Below are 15876 nucleotides of genomic sequence, written 5' to 3'. Positions count from 1 at the left end.
CCAAAAGTCATGAAGCCAAACTTATGTGAAAACCATACCATGCCTCACTCAACCCCGCCCAGTCTTCTCACATCCCTCACCCCATGGCCCTGCTCCTCAACAGCTCTGCCTGCTTCCATCATGTGTTACATTTCTCCCCAAATGCTCCTTCCCCATATGCTTCCTAGTGCCTTCCATACAGGGCTAAGACCATGCAACTCATCTCTCTCTTCTTGATAGCCAAGCCCTTCTCCGCAAAAATTCCTGCCTTCAGAACAGGGAAGGAGCACCTCAGCTACCATCCGTGTCAGCCTCTCCATTCCCCAAGTTCATTGTCCAACCATTACCACCTCTCAGTAGGCCTAAGTTCCATGCCCTGTTAATATTTCATCGTGTCTGGGTGTGGGGTAGAAGTAATTTGCTCCACTGCCCCTTGAGATGCTACAGAAGATTCCAGACCCCTCTATCCAGGCCTCTGCCTCTCCTGCTGTAGGTCTAACAGGACACCTGCCTTATTCCTGTCTAAAATGCCCACTGAAAAAGCCTTTTCAAACACTTAGTATTAACATGGCCAAACAAGCACATATTTTGCAGAGGCAGCGAAAGCGCTGAGAAGCTCAAAAAATTTAACTTTTGTTTCTTCTTCTCTTATCAAGTGGAAGACCAAGCACACTTCATCAAATATATCAGTATACTAGAAAGACAAGTTTTCTTCTTTACTTGAATGTGCATTTTGCATAGAGAAAAAAATTAATTTTACTGCACTGTTTCTCAGTACCATCCAAAACAAAAAACACTGAACAAGGTCTAAGCAAACCAGCCAGAAACACATTAGTGTAACAGGAAGTATTTAATATAATGAGAAGTATTTTTCCCCATCATAAGAAGTCTGCATCCCATTTTACTTCAGGCTTTTACAGAATTCTCCTGAATTATTCACTGACTGGTAAGTTTCCTTTCCTTTACATCTGTATAATACATAATTCTTTACTTTACAGCGTGTAATACAATTTACTGATTAAGACTCTTCATTCCAAATCTTAAGTCTTACATACCCACACTCCGTAGTTTTCAACGGCATCCTTATCCTCTTCTTTTTTAGCTGCTGATGACATATGAAAAGTAGATCCTGAGTACTCACCTACAGTGAGAAAACTGTATTTTGATAACCATCAGGACCTAATATTATTTATTTCCATTTGGAGTGCATCTTCAATCATACTTGTGAGAGAAATTTTAACACAAAATAATGCATCCCCTCTAATCTGTGAGGTCTTCAATGCAAAATTTACCAAAACTAAACTAGAGATGCATCTGTGTACATTTCCTTTTTACAGGGCATTTAAAGGAAATTTGCTGAAAATCACTGGAAGTGGTCACAAATCAACCAATCCTGTTTCTTAAAGGTGGATTATCCTGATCTCTCTCTTTGAAATGCTGTGTGCCATACACTAACTAGTTACATGGCTCCAGCAATGGGATTTCCCTCTGTGCATGCATGCAGTGCACAAAAAATCATGAACAAAACATCACAGCTTTGAAATAGTTTTAGATCCCAGCTTCTCTCTATGAAATAAATCTATCTCTAGACATGGATCTGGACTGAGTATTTCAAACTGCTACCTTATCTCTTGCAGAAGACACAGACGGGAACTGAAAGTTCTGTAATGCTGAGAAACAATCCACGATCTGAACACTCGGCTCATACTGTTGAAAACCAGTTTCCACTCTTCCCTCTCTAAGAATTCTATATAATATGGGCAGCTCAAAAACTTCCCAGAAGCACTCACTCTGGTAGCTACCCTGAATCTCTGTTACCCCAGAAAATTGCATTCCAGATAATCCCAGATACAATCTAGAAGCAGCACCTCACTGTCATTGTTCTTGTAGAGGACATGTTGTACACTTTCAAGTGACAAGTTTTCAGAAAGAAACAAGTCTTAGCAACTCAAGTGGGGAATCTAAAAACAAGAGATGGAGGCTTTGCAGCCTTATCACTCTGCCCTTCCTGTCTTGCTTCATAATTCCAGGGATTCCAAACAATAGCCTTTCTATACACAGAGTTTCACTGCTAAAGGACATGATATCCTTCCCACAAGAAAAAAAGAGAAATGAGTAAGACTGGGAAAAATAGGTAGGTATCATCATAAAAATACAAAAGGGCACAAACTCACTTGGCATTTTCTGCTTTAGGTGACTACTTTTGCAAACCTTCATTCCTTGAAGGGCTCTTAACATTTGATAAAACCTCAGAATTACAACTTATGTTTGAACTGGAGTCTGACCTCCTCAGTCAGTCATCAAGGTCTCCAGAACTCAATTCTGGCCCCAAGCTACACAGTGTGAAGTAACAACCCTTTACTCCCACTTCACTGCTGGGTAAAATTTCTGAGGTCTTTTCTAGATTTGATTGTTGGGTATTTCGGCACAAGGCATTTCACAACACACAGCAGTCATTAGTGGATTGACTGCACTTATTTCACAGGGCTCTTATGATGATCTCTTGGTAACTCTGATGCATTTCAGATAGTCTGATAAATACTAAACACAATAATAACAGCAATAATTAGACATTATCTAAGAATAATGTTCTACAAGAAACACAGGCATTTTCCCCTTTTCCTTGCTTTTCAACAAGAGGAGCTTTAGACTTCACTCATGCTTGTAGATATCCCAACACCAAGCCATTTGCTGGAGCAGATGAAAGCTCCAGCCAGCAGTAAAAACAGACAGATGTGTTGGTGGTCAAGGAACACTTAGTATCACCGAAATTACTGCAGAGAGTGTCCGAAGTTATTGCTACCAAGACTGCTGTCATCAAAAGCAACTATTCAGTCTTGCCCAATAGAGAAGTTTTCAACAGCAGCTATGCTGAGTTTGAAGTCTCAGTCTTCAAGTAAGATTTAGGAGCCCTTAAGATCTATTTCACATAGCGTTTAATCAATCTTGGGGTTCCCTGTGTACTGGCAGAGAACAAGGGAAAAGGCAGAAAAGACACAAGGCAACAATGTTCTTCCATCTTCAGGACTGCCTGAAAAGGGGAGATGACAACATGTATGCTGGAGGAAGCCAACACCACAGAAAAGTAGATGACAGGAGGTAGCAAACATGTACAGGTGCATATTTCAGTAGTCCTTCCATTTACAGAACACCTTGTTAAAACATATCATAATTTGAGCAATAATTTAAAAGGAGGGAAAGATTTGCAATTGCAATGTGTCTGTCCATGAAAGAACAGGACAGAGATGGTCATGAATACCTTCAATATCCTCGATATCCTCTAAATCAAATTCCTGCAACAGATCTGCAAAACATAAAACAGATGCCTTATTAAATGCTCCTAAAAGATTACGAAGCTAAACTCAGAACCACTTAATGCAAATATTACCTGATTTCTGCTGCCTCTTTTCAGGAGATGTTTCATGCATTTTCAAAGCAGATATGGGAATCCTCAGCTACAAAAGACAATTCAATGATGAAACAACAAATTCAAAGTAACTACAAACTATTTAAAGAGCAGAGTAAATAGTCAGTCTGACAGGAGCAAATGCTTACCTGTGAATTGCTAGGTTTCTCCAAAATGCCTAAAAGTAAAAAATATTTTGAGAAATGTTATTTTTTAAAATTGTGGGTACCTTTTACTCCATTCAACATCAGTAGTTTCTAAAATTAAGTATTAGCCACAAGCATTATTTCATCAAGAGTACAACACTGACCGTTCAATTTACCTCATCATGCAGCGTGTGTCATAGCATACAAGAAAAGAACAATGCATACTTCCCACCATGCCCTTTGAATTTAAAAAATAATTACCACAGAACTAGGACAATATAGGTTAAGCAGTAAGGTCATGCTTGCTAACAGAACAAGATTAAAATATTTACTCTTTTTGAGGAGCTGAATCCTGCTTTCTGAAAGGATTCTTTCAAAAGCCAAAGCTGGTCTGCTGTAACGAATGATCATAAAACAGCATTATGACTGTGATTATTCTGCAAGTGTTTAATATTGAGGAGCATTTTCCTTTCCATTGATAGAGCTAAGAAAACATGGGTGCAGACACCATATATGTCTAACAATGTAAAATCATGTCAGTGTTCATGTTGGGGTTTAGCTGGCAGGGGAACAGCAGAAATAAATGTATGGTCTTAATCTACATTTATAACATAGTTCCAAATACTTGTTTAAATTTTGTCCAACACCAAATAATTTCCAAACCCACACAATGCCACCTACATTTCTCCAATTCTCTGCTTAAGTCATCTTATACTTTGAGTCCTCTCGCTAAATAAGTGTATGAAAGAATATTTAGAATTGTTAAGAATGGCTCTGTGGCAAAAATTTTGTATTCAAATACATCTTTCTGTGTAAAAAAATCGCCTCAAACCAATATTAAAAAACAAACAGCATTCAATTTCAGTAAACATGGTGGTCCAGCAGTGTGGAAAGACCTTAGAAAGATTACTATAAACACCTTTTACTATCTTTTCACACTGATCCTAAACTTGTCTTAGTAGAACTCTTGTCTAAGCAGAATTCCATGAAAAACAGTTAACTACATTTGAAGCTCCTGGAAACCTGACAAGTTTTGCTCAAGATGCTCAAGCATCACAAACTACAGGCAGAAATCCTCACCAAAACCCCCTGTACTTGCAGTCCTATTTTAGATTGTAGGCAAAGCACAACATAAAGCTAGCAAAATGCTACCAAAGTTAAGCTGGGGGGGACAAAAATGCAAAGCCAGATTACAGCTGTCTTATGCTGCATTATCATCTAAGAATGTCAAATGCTGAGAAATGGCAGCCCTAATAGACATACACTGCCATTGCTATGAAACAAGAACCTGAATCAAAAACACTACATACTCACCTGAAGAACACAAATAATGCAAATAATTTCCTTTACAAACTGGCCAGCAAGTGCTGTGATTACTGGCATTAATTCCCAAACAGTAAGCACTTCATTGGTATGGTTTGCTCTCACACAATGACAGCATTTCTAAGACAGACAGCAATAAAAGTTGACTTTAGCCTATAAATGCTCATAAACACTAGCCCACCAGGAAGTTACCATTGTCACTTTCCCCTGAAACAAACTGGCAGCATGGTCCATGTCTCTCTGCAGCTGGCAGCAGCACACCACGTGGTAGATTTCTTGGCATTTCAGAATCTGCCTGTGTAGCCTAAAACAGACAAAGAAGAATTGGTACAAATGCATTTTCAACTCATTTCTATACAAAAAGTTCCTGATAAATCAATTAATGTAGCACGGTATTAAGTATATTCTAGATACAAAAACATTTTTAAGGTCCTTGACAAGAATCCATCAAAACACAACATACTGGAAAATCACAGCAATTGTGCTTGTTTTCAGATCTTAGGCAAAACCTTCACACCATTATTCTGCCACACTGACAAACCTTGACAAACTGGACAACTTCAAACAAGAATTAACTCAATGGTAGCTCAAGATACAGGTTGTGAAACAACATCTGCATGTCTGCGGTGCTCCAACATTTGTACTGAACTTGTAAATGAAATTCAAGTTGGTACTGACATTCCCTAGGCATATATCCTGTGGTGGTAAATGAACACACTGCTGCTCCCAACTGCATGAGCCAGTTGGACTGAACAAAGATTAGCAAGGCAGAGCTTACAACTACCTTACAACTAATATTTTAACCTTGTATTTTTAAGAAGGGGATGGGAAGAGTTCTCAAAAGAAGAACCAGAGGGACTTAGCTACAGATCTTGCTGATTGCCACAGACAGGAAGAACAAAAAAGGCAAACAAGGCCAGCATATGCAGTGTCACTGTTGAACATGACTTTCAAGAGGGCCAGAGTACACCTACAAAAGGTAGAGAGGATCTGTGCAGAAGCAGCTAGACGACATCTAGGTTGTAGACCCCAAGGGCAACAGCTAACCAGCTCAGCAGACTAGGGCTGTATGGTGAAAAAACAATAATCCTGCCAGCCTCTGTGAAAAGGTCAGAGTATTTGAAGTAGCAAGGACCTTCACAGTTTCACTACTATACTAGAAACAAAATTCAAAGGGCAATTGCTGAGACCCAAGCCATTAGCTCAGTTCAACTTCATCCCAATCCTAACTGAGCAGCTGGCATATAGGAGAAATATTTCAAGTGCCCCCCCAGTTAGAAACATACCACAAAAGTAAAAAAGGAGGAAATAAGCCTTATCAACACCGATGTCAAAATCAAAAGGAGGCTCTCAAGTGATTCTGGATCTTACTCCTACTTCCTGCAGTGGTAACCCTTGTGTCCTTCACAAAACGTACCTCTTAATCCCAGGGAGATTCAGCATCTTCCTCTTGCTCTGCTCCCACTGTTTTGGAAGGGTACCTGCAAATAAGGGAAGAAGTGAGATGCTTGAGCCTTTGTGCATCCAAAGATGCAGGTTCCATCGGTGAGGACAAACTAAGAACCAAGTTGTATTCAAGCGCTTCTTCCCACCCAGACACATCACGTTATCTCCTTTACACTTCCAGCTCCTTTTGCTTCCTTTCTATCAGAAGCTGGCTGTGCACAACAGCTGATAAAGCTGCAGGCAATATCCAACATGCTTGGGTAACACTCAGAAGATCCTCCAACATCCTGCAGTTCTCTTGAATACAGAGTTAAGGTCTCCCAGCCTACAATTCCAAAACTGGGCATTTACTGTCACTTTCCACTGTACAGGGGGTACCATAGAAATATCATACAAAACCTCCTCACGCTAACATCCACAAAATCACCAAGAAACAATGATCCCTTTGATGTACTATTAGGAAAGATCTTCCCTAACAAAGTTGTTAGCCAGCCCCTTCCCAGGTGCTAGACACCTAAGTATTGCTATTTAAAAATAAAGGCTCAGACCTCAAATACTTAACCCAAACACATAAAAGCCATTTCTCTATTGGGGGGGGGGGTTAAAATTCAAACCTCTTCTCTATCAGATGATTTTAAAGTTCAATCTCAAGGGCTTCCTAGCCAGATTTTACTCTCCTATTTCTATTTTAAGCTACTCCATTAGGAAAAACTGATTCACTATTCAATTGTGTGGACACATACACATAAAGAAGGGGGAAGGAGCTGAATGCCTGTGAAGGCACTCCCCACACAAGACACAACTACTGGTTCCAATCTGAACTGTGACTACTTACTCTATGCCAAATACACACTTATGGTGAAACAAATACAGACAGATGAGCAGGTATAGGCACAACAGCAGGTTCTGCCAGGGCCCCCTGCACAGCATCTGAACAGCAGCTACATGTGCTCTAGGAACATCTACTTCAACAAGCTGCACTCTGGAGACAGACAATGGAAATGGTGCTTTCTCTTCCAACTGTCACACCTCAGGTCAGTATCAAAGTGCTCTGCTCTGACTAGGCTGCTATTGTTTTCAAGTACACGCACGTGGTGCTGGAGAGACCACCTACATTTTAAAACTGGACAAGGTGAGGCACTGGAACAGCTTTCTCTCAGCTTGACTCAAATCCTCCCCTGGCTTCAGCCAAGGTCAGTCACAGCCTTTCAATGTGACAGTGCTCATCATAAAAGGGAATACTGTTGTCACTCAAGACATTCTAGTCCTCCTTCTCTTTTCCATCTGTGCATTTTTTAGACCACTTCAGGGAGAATGCAGAACAAATCAAGAATGGCACTTGCTTCATATTGCATTGCTTGGCATACAGTTTCAGTTCTTTTAAGAATGAATGAAAAGCAACACAATCTGCTTTCCTTCTCTGCCAATGCCCATTAGGACTCACAGGCAAGAGAATATTTTGCTATCATAGGAATCAATCACCATTTAAATTCACTTTCTGTGCATTAATATTTGTAGATGAAGAACTTGGCTCAGGATTTACAAAGTCATTTCCCTCACCAGAGTTGTCCTTTGAAGCTTTGTGGACTTCATGCCTATCATTACAAACAGAATCTTTCAAATCCTCAACACCTGGAGTTTGTAGCTTTCTGCCAGCACCGTCCTTCTCCTCTTCTTTGTAGTCAGATGATTCTTCCTAAAAGAGACCAACCAAAACAGCTGAAAAGAACACAAACATCATCTTTGCTCTTTCTCCATAAGCAATTCCTCGTGTCAGTCTAACTTCTAGCTTCATTGAAGTTACAACATTCCAGAGCATATTGCTTTTTTCCCCCTACTTTGCTCCACAGAAAATCATTCGTTTCCTGCTCTCAATCTTATCCAAAACTCCTTTTGTTTCCTCACTTTCAGCTATCATACCATGAATTTTCTTAAATGGTAGTGAAACTTCATGGACAAAAACTGTAACAGACCTGATAAAAATCTAACCGATTCCAGAGTCTACTGCCTACTCTTTTTCCATACTCTATTACCATACCACAACAAAGAAACTGTTTTGACTCCAAGTAAGACGCTAACATCAAAAATGAATGATGAAAAGATGGATATATGTGAAAAATAAGCATTAAAATAAATCCAGTTTACTATGTGTTTCTTACCTATATGACCATTAGAAAATACCCTTGTGATTTAATCATTCTTATATACTTACTTCAGTACTTGAATGAAATGCTGCTCTCCAATCTTCTTCTTGCTCATTTAAGTGCAAGTTTTCACTTTCTTGTTTCAGTGGTTTACAGACTTTATCACCTACTCCTTCATATTCCCCTTCAGTATCTTCACCATGCACATGTTCAGGTTTGACAGAGGTTGGTCTTTCACCTTCAGGTCCTGGGGCTTTTTCTGCTAACCAAGAATTATTGCCACTTTCAAAGCTATCACTGAAGTTGGACTTTTCCTCCTTAACACCACAACTATTTAAGACAGGCTGAGGTATCTCTTTTTTCCAGTCTGTCATTTCAGAGCCTGCAAAACAGGAGTCAGCCTTCTTATGAAATGTCTCCTCAATCATGCTTTTCCTGTTCAGGCTTTCTTGCATATCTTGCAGATTATTTCCATTTTGAAAGACAGCTTGTTTTGGTACTGACTTGCAAGATATTTCATTATTCACGATCTTAGGAGACATTGCCGTTTTATTTCCTTGAAACTTTTCACAAGACCCAGCTATGAAGGACACTGCAGTATCAACAGAATCCTTCACTTTTCCATCATGTTCTTTAGTTATTTCATGATCATCACAGACATCTCCAGTTCCACACTGAGCATCCCCTTCATGCTTAGCTTTATTGAAATACTCTAATTTCTGATTAATTTCCCCTTTAGATTCTGTTTTATCTTCTTCCAGTATTTCATTAGACTGAGTTTCTTCATCTTCCAGCTCTTCCTCCTCCTTTTCATCTTCAGTAAAATCTTCATCCTCCTCCTCCTCCTCCTCCTCATAATCTTCATTACCATCTCCATTGTCATTTTCATCCTCTTCCTCCTCCTCCTCTTCCTCCTCCAATTCTTCATCCAGGTTGCATGCAGCTGAGACATCTTGATTAAAAAATTCTTCACTGTCTCCTTTGTTCACATTTGCACCTGATGGGATTCTTTCTTTGAGACTTTTCTTTGGCGACTTAGGACTTTCAATTCTAGAACCACCACCATCATCTTAAAGAACAAAAAAAGAAAAATGCATATGAACAGAAGGAATTTTGTAAACAGTAATTGGAATGTTATCAGATTAATGTACAAAAGAGGAGCCATTTGGGAATATTTAGAAATGAGGAAATTAGGTTGGACAGGATGGACGATGAACTTGATGAAGGAAAAGGACTTAAGAGGGGATTAATATCTTCATTTTAATTACTTATTTTATTCTGAATTATTAACATTATAAATGTTTGCAAATGCTACTTTCCTCATTTACTATTTAAACAAAAACCCCAAAATCAACAAAAAAACCCCCTACTTAGCAAGTCCATGTTATACATCAGTACATCATGCTACCATTTGCAAATAACTTACTGTTTTTCCTGAACTGCTGTGAAGCACTCATTAACAGTGTCAGGTTTGGCTTCTGCAGCTTCTGTAAATAAAGATGTAAGAATTTTTTTTAAACAGTAACAACAACAAATCCTTTGTTCACATGAAATCTTCAACAGTAAATATAATCAGAATGTCCTTAGGATAGTGCCAGCTCTATCCTGTACTTCTAACTACACAAACACTCCTCTCATATCCAATTCAGTAAGTATTTCACACTCTGCAGGCACCCTTCTGCAAACTGTTTCCAAAATTGCTCATGTGCATAGAAATCTGTTTCTAATATTTGTAATACTTAAGTAAAATTAAATTAGATTTAAAAGTGCATTTTCAGGATGCTTACTTGCAAATGTGTGCAAGGTAAGTAACTATTAAGATCCCCATACTTAATGCATAAATTTAGTCCCTGCAAGAACACTTAAAAATAAAAAACCCTAAATTTCAAAATCATTGCAGGAAAAAGTATCATTTCTATTTAAATCAGTGCAAGAAAAGGAAATCAAGTAAAATCTAAACATGCTTGCATCTCCAGCACTACAGAGTGGGTTGAACTACCACACTCAGGTTCCACATCACTGCATAATGCCAGTGCAACAGAGTTGATGCTCCAGACATCACTGAGAAGCTGATCATTCTAAGGATCATTAGTAAAAACAGCAGGCATGAGAGCTTGTAACTAACAAAAAGAGTACTACCCGAGCACTGAAAAAAAAAAGAGGAAAAACATGCAGTGGGAGATCACATGCAAGTACTGAATGTCATCTTATAGAAGAAAATAGATGACCCATTTGAGTAACTCATCTGCTCATTGAGCACTCTTGAAGAACCTGCTGAGGAAAGGAGAACTAGGTGATGAAGGATTTTTGTAGATCTTGATAAATAAATGCTCTTTATCACTTAGGAATCTGTCCCCAAATCTACAGAAAACAGTAACAATGATTAAAGCAGAACAGGATAGGTTATAATAACAACTTGCACATTTTTGAGGCCTGCAAATCTGACTCCCATGGACAAGAAAAAAAATAGAACTATATGGTTATCTTGTCACCTACTGCTTTTTGGCTCCAAATTACAAATCTACTGCATATTGTGTCACAGCTACAGATCCTTTAGAAAAAACTCACAGTAGAAGGAAGGCTGGTAGGCCAGAGATTGCTTTAAATAGAAAACAATCTTGACTGGAGCTGCAGTTTCTTTCAGTTCCAAAGAAAATTTGCCTTCAAGCCCCTTCTTTTTACAGGGTATTTTTCCTGTAAATGCACCATACCTTAGGGGTAAAATCAAGTTCTTCTTCCTCAGAAGTATGCCAACTGTCATCGTTCCCCTCTTTCTCAGAGCTTCTTTAAAAGCAAAGCAAAATGAGTACTGTGTCTCTCAAGTCATTCCTCAGCTAAGTGTTTGATATTTTTCAAGTCTCACCTTATTGAGTCTCCTTGGGAGAAGTCATCTATTGCTGTTCAAACATTAATCAATCAACAAGCTGAAATTAAATTTAGCATGCTAAAAATTAACCATTTAAAATTAAATATTGAACATGGACAACTTTACACATCATAACAGAATGATGCTTTGGGAAGTAAATTCAGTACAGGGAGGCATAAATGACTGCATTTCCAAAACAACACTGAATTAAAAAAAAAAAAAAAGGAAATAAAAAGACCAGAGCTATATCTCTTTTGGACTCTTATACCTAGAAGTTTAGAAAACACAGAAACACACCTAAACTTAAAAAAAAAAAAAAAAAAAAAAAAGAAGAATTATAAAAGCATACGTTTAATATCCTACATTAGTAAACAGATAACAAAATGGTGGTGGTTTAGCAAGACATTAAGAACTTACAAAGTACTCATCTTACACACAAGTACACATCACTAGAAGAGATTTATTCTTTTAAGTAGCATTATATATAACATTACACTAGGTATTCCACTATCTGCTGGTCTATCCAGTTCCAGATTATTTTGCAAAGATAATGAAAATCAAAAAGCACAATCAAGCTCTAAAGCTCAAGCAGAAGAATCAGCAACTGTACACTGCATCAAAAAGAGAACTCAGCAGATGAAAGTGGCAAACCCAGGGCACTCTACAGCACACTCCAAGCTTTCAGCAGTATTACAAACATGACTTGCATGTAGGATAATAGGATAAATCACATCAGAAGGAACCTCAGGAAGTCTCCTAGCCAGCCTTCTCAAAGTGAGCTCAGTTATGAGGTCAGATAAGGTTGGTCAGGGCTTTATCCAGTCTGGTCTTAAACACCTACAAAGAGGCAGACTGTACAATCTCTCTGTTTTACTGTTCCCATTTGATCAGAAACTATTGTGTTGCCATTTATGGCTCTTATGTCTCCTCCTCCTGTCATGTACCACTTGGAAGCACCTGGCTTTGTCTTCTCACATGTACTGGAAGATGCTCCTAGGTCTCCTGAAAATTCATTTCTCTAGACTGAAAAAACCCCCAGTTTTCTCAACCTGTCCTCAAAGGGCAAATATTCCTGTCCCTGATGAATCTGATGGCCTTCTACTGAACTTGCTCACTGCTGAAAGACAGATCTCTCTTGCACTGGAGGCTCCAATTTCACCCAGAGCACTGGACACAATCCAGAGAGTGCCGAGTGGAGCTGGGTAATCACTTTCCTCAATCTCTTGGCTATGCTGCTCTGAATACAACTCAGGGCACTGTTGCCAGGGCATCCTGCTGCTGGCTCATTCTCAGCTCCCTCTGCCAAGACCCACTAGGCTTTCTCACCAAGGCATCTCTCCTGCTAGACAGTGCCAGCATGCTTTGTAACAAGGGCTTGTACCTCTGTGCGCAGACTTTGCATTTGCCCTGGCTGAATTTTGCTAGACAGGCCTGACAGTTCATTTACACAGCCTGTCAGAGTAAAAGCCTCTGAATGATTGCACTGTCCTGAAGTGCATCTACTGATCCTCCCAACTTAGGGCTATTTGCAAGCTTGATGAGAGCACACTCTAGCACATCACTGATCTACCAAAGAAACCTGAACTCTAGGAATCCAGCTTCAAGAGTGCTAGAACCTCTCAACTATCAACAGTTAAGATGAAATAGAAAGGCTCTTCAATTTCAAAAACAGAAAGGGTAAACAAACACAACTTCCACACAGTAGCTATTTCAGCATTTGCCAAATTTTTGCTAACTATCATAACAACCAATCCAAGGACTTTGGCACAAGCATTAAAGGGAATAGAAAACAAAGGCATATCATGCCTGATCTCCTCTGCTACCATTAAACACATAAGAGCATGACATTTTTTTCTGTTCCAAAGACAGAGTACATGTGAGAATTTGGATGAGTACCTCTCCTGACCTGCACTGGCCTTTTGGACAATGAAATACAGTCCATGTCACGCAGAGAAAAACCTAGAAACTGAAACAAGGACAAGCTAACAGTCAAAATACCAACACAGTCTCTAACTTCCACTGTTTCCTATTGCAAACACACAATATTTAAATAATATTAATTAGTTGTACATACCACAGCATCCTGTAAATTCACTCAGTACCAGCATACTAACCTACCTGCTGATGTCCCAAGCCCAATAAAAATTTCTCCACCAGTGTGGAGCAGTCACTTATCACTCTCGATGGGTGACTTCAGTTATACTTTCAATTAGTACAGTTACAAGTCATCAAAAGAGCTGAGTAAATTTTCTGAAATTTTGATTCCAATGAATAGATAAGATCAGCTGGGTAGAGGATGGTGATAATAATACCAAGTTGGTGGGTTCAATCCCTGTATGAGCCATTCACTCAAGAGCTGGACCTGATGATCTTTGTGGGTCCCTTCTAACTCTGAATACTCGCTCATCTGTGAATAGTAACTTTAAGCAATGATCAAGACCAAGTCACATCATCCTTTAGAAGGCAAGAGAGAAAGTTTATGAGCTACCTTTCAGACAGAGCTCTGATTACAATAGAAATGGGATCTAGAAAAGCAGTTTCTGGGGACTACTTGCTTCTACTTTAATTCAAGTAGAAGTTTAATTTAATTTCCATTTCAGAGTAACAGAAGGGCTTATTTAAAAAATTATTTACTATCACCAATGACACAAAGCAAACAGTAAATTCAATAGTAAAGAACCAAAGCAAAACATGCAAACAAACAGAATCACACAAAGCCTGCCCTCAAATGTAGTTCATAGAACCAGTACCACCAAAATAGGGACCTCTGGGATAATAAACATCATAGATGTGTTGGTATTTGTACACTATACAACATGGTTCATATTTTGAATGCTACTATATAAAATACCTTTCCTTGATTTTTCTGTTCTTGAGGTCTGGTTAGGAGATTGTTGCATTCCTATATCCATTTAGGAAAAGGCATGGAAAGGACAGATGGAACAATGACATCAGAATAAACTCGAATTGCCAGAAACTCGCAAAACAGAAGCAGAACGTCAAAACAGCTACAGCAATGTGAGAACATACTGTGACTACCAGCCTATTCTACAGTTAAACTGCTGCAAAGAACCCAACCACAATCTACAGAACTCTGCTCTCAAGGGACAGTGTCAAACTAACTTCATGGACTCACTCCAAACAAAACATCCATATTTCAGTATTCTGAAACACATGATCAGAAATACACTCTCCTGACAATTTTCTATTTCCCTCAAATTGACTACTCCTTGTCTATCAAAGATGAAAAATAAATTCCTCCATGATTGTAGAGTGCATTACACATACAGCACACACAACATTCCTTATTCTAAGCATCTCAAAATCCCTATGTCTCAAGAACCAAACTCCAGAGACTATCCAGAAGTTTCAAGAAAATCTTGGCTCCTTGTGCTCAGATAAGCATGCAACTTTGAGACATTATTTTACTTACACACACTCATCTTAAGTAACACTCATCTTAAATTCCAGTTTTATCAGTTTTTAGTTATCCCTCCCTAAAAAAGGAACCCAGAAACTTGTTGCCTTAAACCAGCATATCTTAAAAGTTGTGTCGGTTGGTGCCTAATACAAACACAGGCCACTTCTACCTCACTTTGAAGAGTCCTGCTTACATTCATTTGACCATGCTGCACCATCTCCAAACAAAAGCTATGCCACCAGACACTACAAGAAGGCAGCATGTTCCCCCTACATATAGGGGGCTATATAGCAGGCCACAACTGGACCAAAATGGATGTCTCATGAATATGTATTTGTGTGCACCTATCTGTGGGAGTCCAGGGTTTTTCCCTGGCTCCTTTGGGGGTGCAGAACCCCCCTGGCAGACCCCTCAGAGACCCCTGAGTGCTGCCCAGGAGCTGCAGGGGCTGGATTTGGCTCCTTGGGAGAACCTGCCCACATTGAGAGAAGAGACACAGAAAATAATGATGAGTAGAGTGTAAATTAGAATGTTAGAACGTAGATAAATAGGTTTTCTTGAATGTTTATGATAAGGGACACGTGGCCAAGATGGAGAATTTGGGGGGTGGACACCTTTTCCTCCTTCTTCTCCATGTCATCCATGTTGGGTGACACGTTGGCACTCTTGGATTGGTTGGGGTCAGGGCTGGACCATTTAATAAAATTGTATTGTATTGGTAAAATTTTGTAAACATGTAATACGTAGTACTAACTATATAAGATAAGCCCTGCCTTGACCAGGCAGATCCCACCATGGATGCCAGGCTGAGCAGACCGCTGCTGGCCAGGCAAAAGGTCCCAGAGATAAGAAATAATAAACAATCCTTGGGAAAAGAGAAAACCGTCTCTGGCAGTCTCTCTTCGGCAGCTTCGGGGAAAACCAGGTTTTGAACCACCTTCGTGTCCCTCTGGGGTGATCTCGGGGCAGAGGAGGAACCCCAGACTGGGACACCTGGCGTCCCTGGCTGAGCATTGACATCTGGCATCCCCCTGGCTGGGCAGTGACATCTGACGTCTCTGGATGCACCACAGCCCACAAAGGTGGGTGCGGACCCCCAGAAGGGCAAGCTCAAGAAGACGCACAGAGATGGAGGAGACCCCCCC

General features: G+C 39.6%; 1 protein-coding gene and 2 long non-coding RNA genes across 3 annotated transcripts; all 3 read right to left on the bottom strand.

Moving 5' to 3' along the window:
• Nucleotides 1–920: 920 nt before the first annotated feature.
• LOC306814811 lies at nt 921–3382 on the bottom strand. The gene is made up of 3 exons (XR_013777252.1): nt 3368–3382; nt 3239–3283; nt 921–1120 (listed from the first exon to the last, which is right to left on the bottom strand). It is a non-coding gene; the product is annotated as an uncharacterized lncRNA (long non-coding RNA).
• A 148-nt stretch (nt 3383–3530) lies between these two features.
• On the bottom strand, nt 3531–6323 carry LOC306814809. Its single transcript, XR_013777250.1, has 3 exons — nt 6272–6323; nt 5047–5158; nt 3531–3563 (listed from the first exon to the last, which is right to left on the bottom strand). It is a non-coding gene; the product is annotated as an uncharacterized lncRNA (long non-coding RNA).
• Nucleotides 6324–7408: 1085 nt separating this feature from the next.
• LOC306814748 (uncharacterized protein) lies at nt 7409–14222 on the bottom strand (the record flags this gene model as incomplete). Its single annotated transcript, XM_079331127.1, has 6 exons — nt 7409–7996; nt 8513–9513; nt 9871–9931; nt 11156–11228; nt 11308–11341; nt 14162–14222. The coding sequence occupies 6 exons, from the start codon at nt 14220–14222 to the stop codon at nt 7775–7777; spliced, it is 1452 nt and encodes a 483-aa protein (XP_079187253.1). The 3' UTR covers nt 7409–7774.
• Nucleotides 14223–15876: the final 1654 nt, after the last annotated feature.

This window comes from Erithacus rubecula (assembly GCF_903797595.1).
Source record: "Erithacus rubecula genome assembly, contig: SUPER_Z_unloc_2, whole genome shotgun sequence".
NCBI classification, from domain to species: domain Eukaryota; kingdom Metazoa; phylum Chordata; class Aves; order Passeriformes; family Muscicapidae; genus Erithacus; species Erithacus rubecula.
Note: the sequence above shows the minus strand (reverse complement) of the source record. Positions and strands in the feature narration are given on the sequence as shown.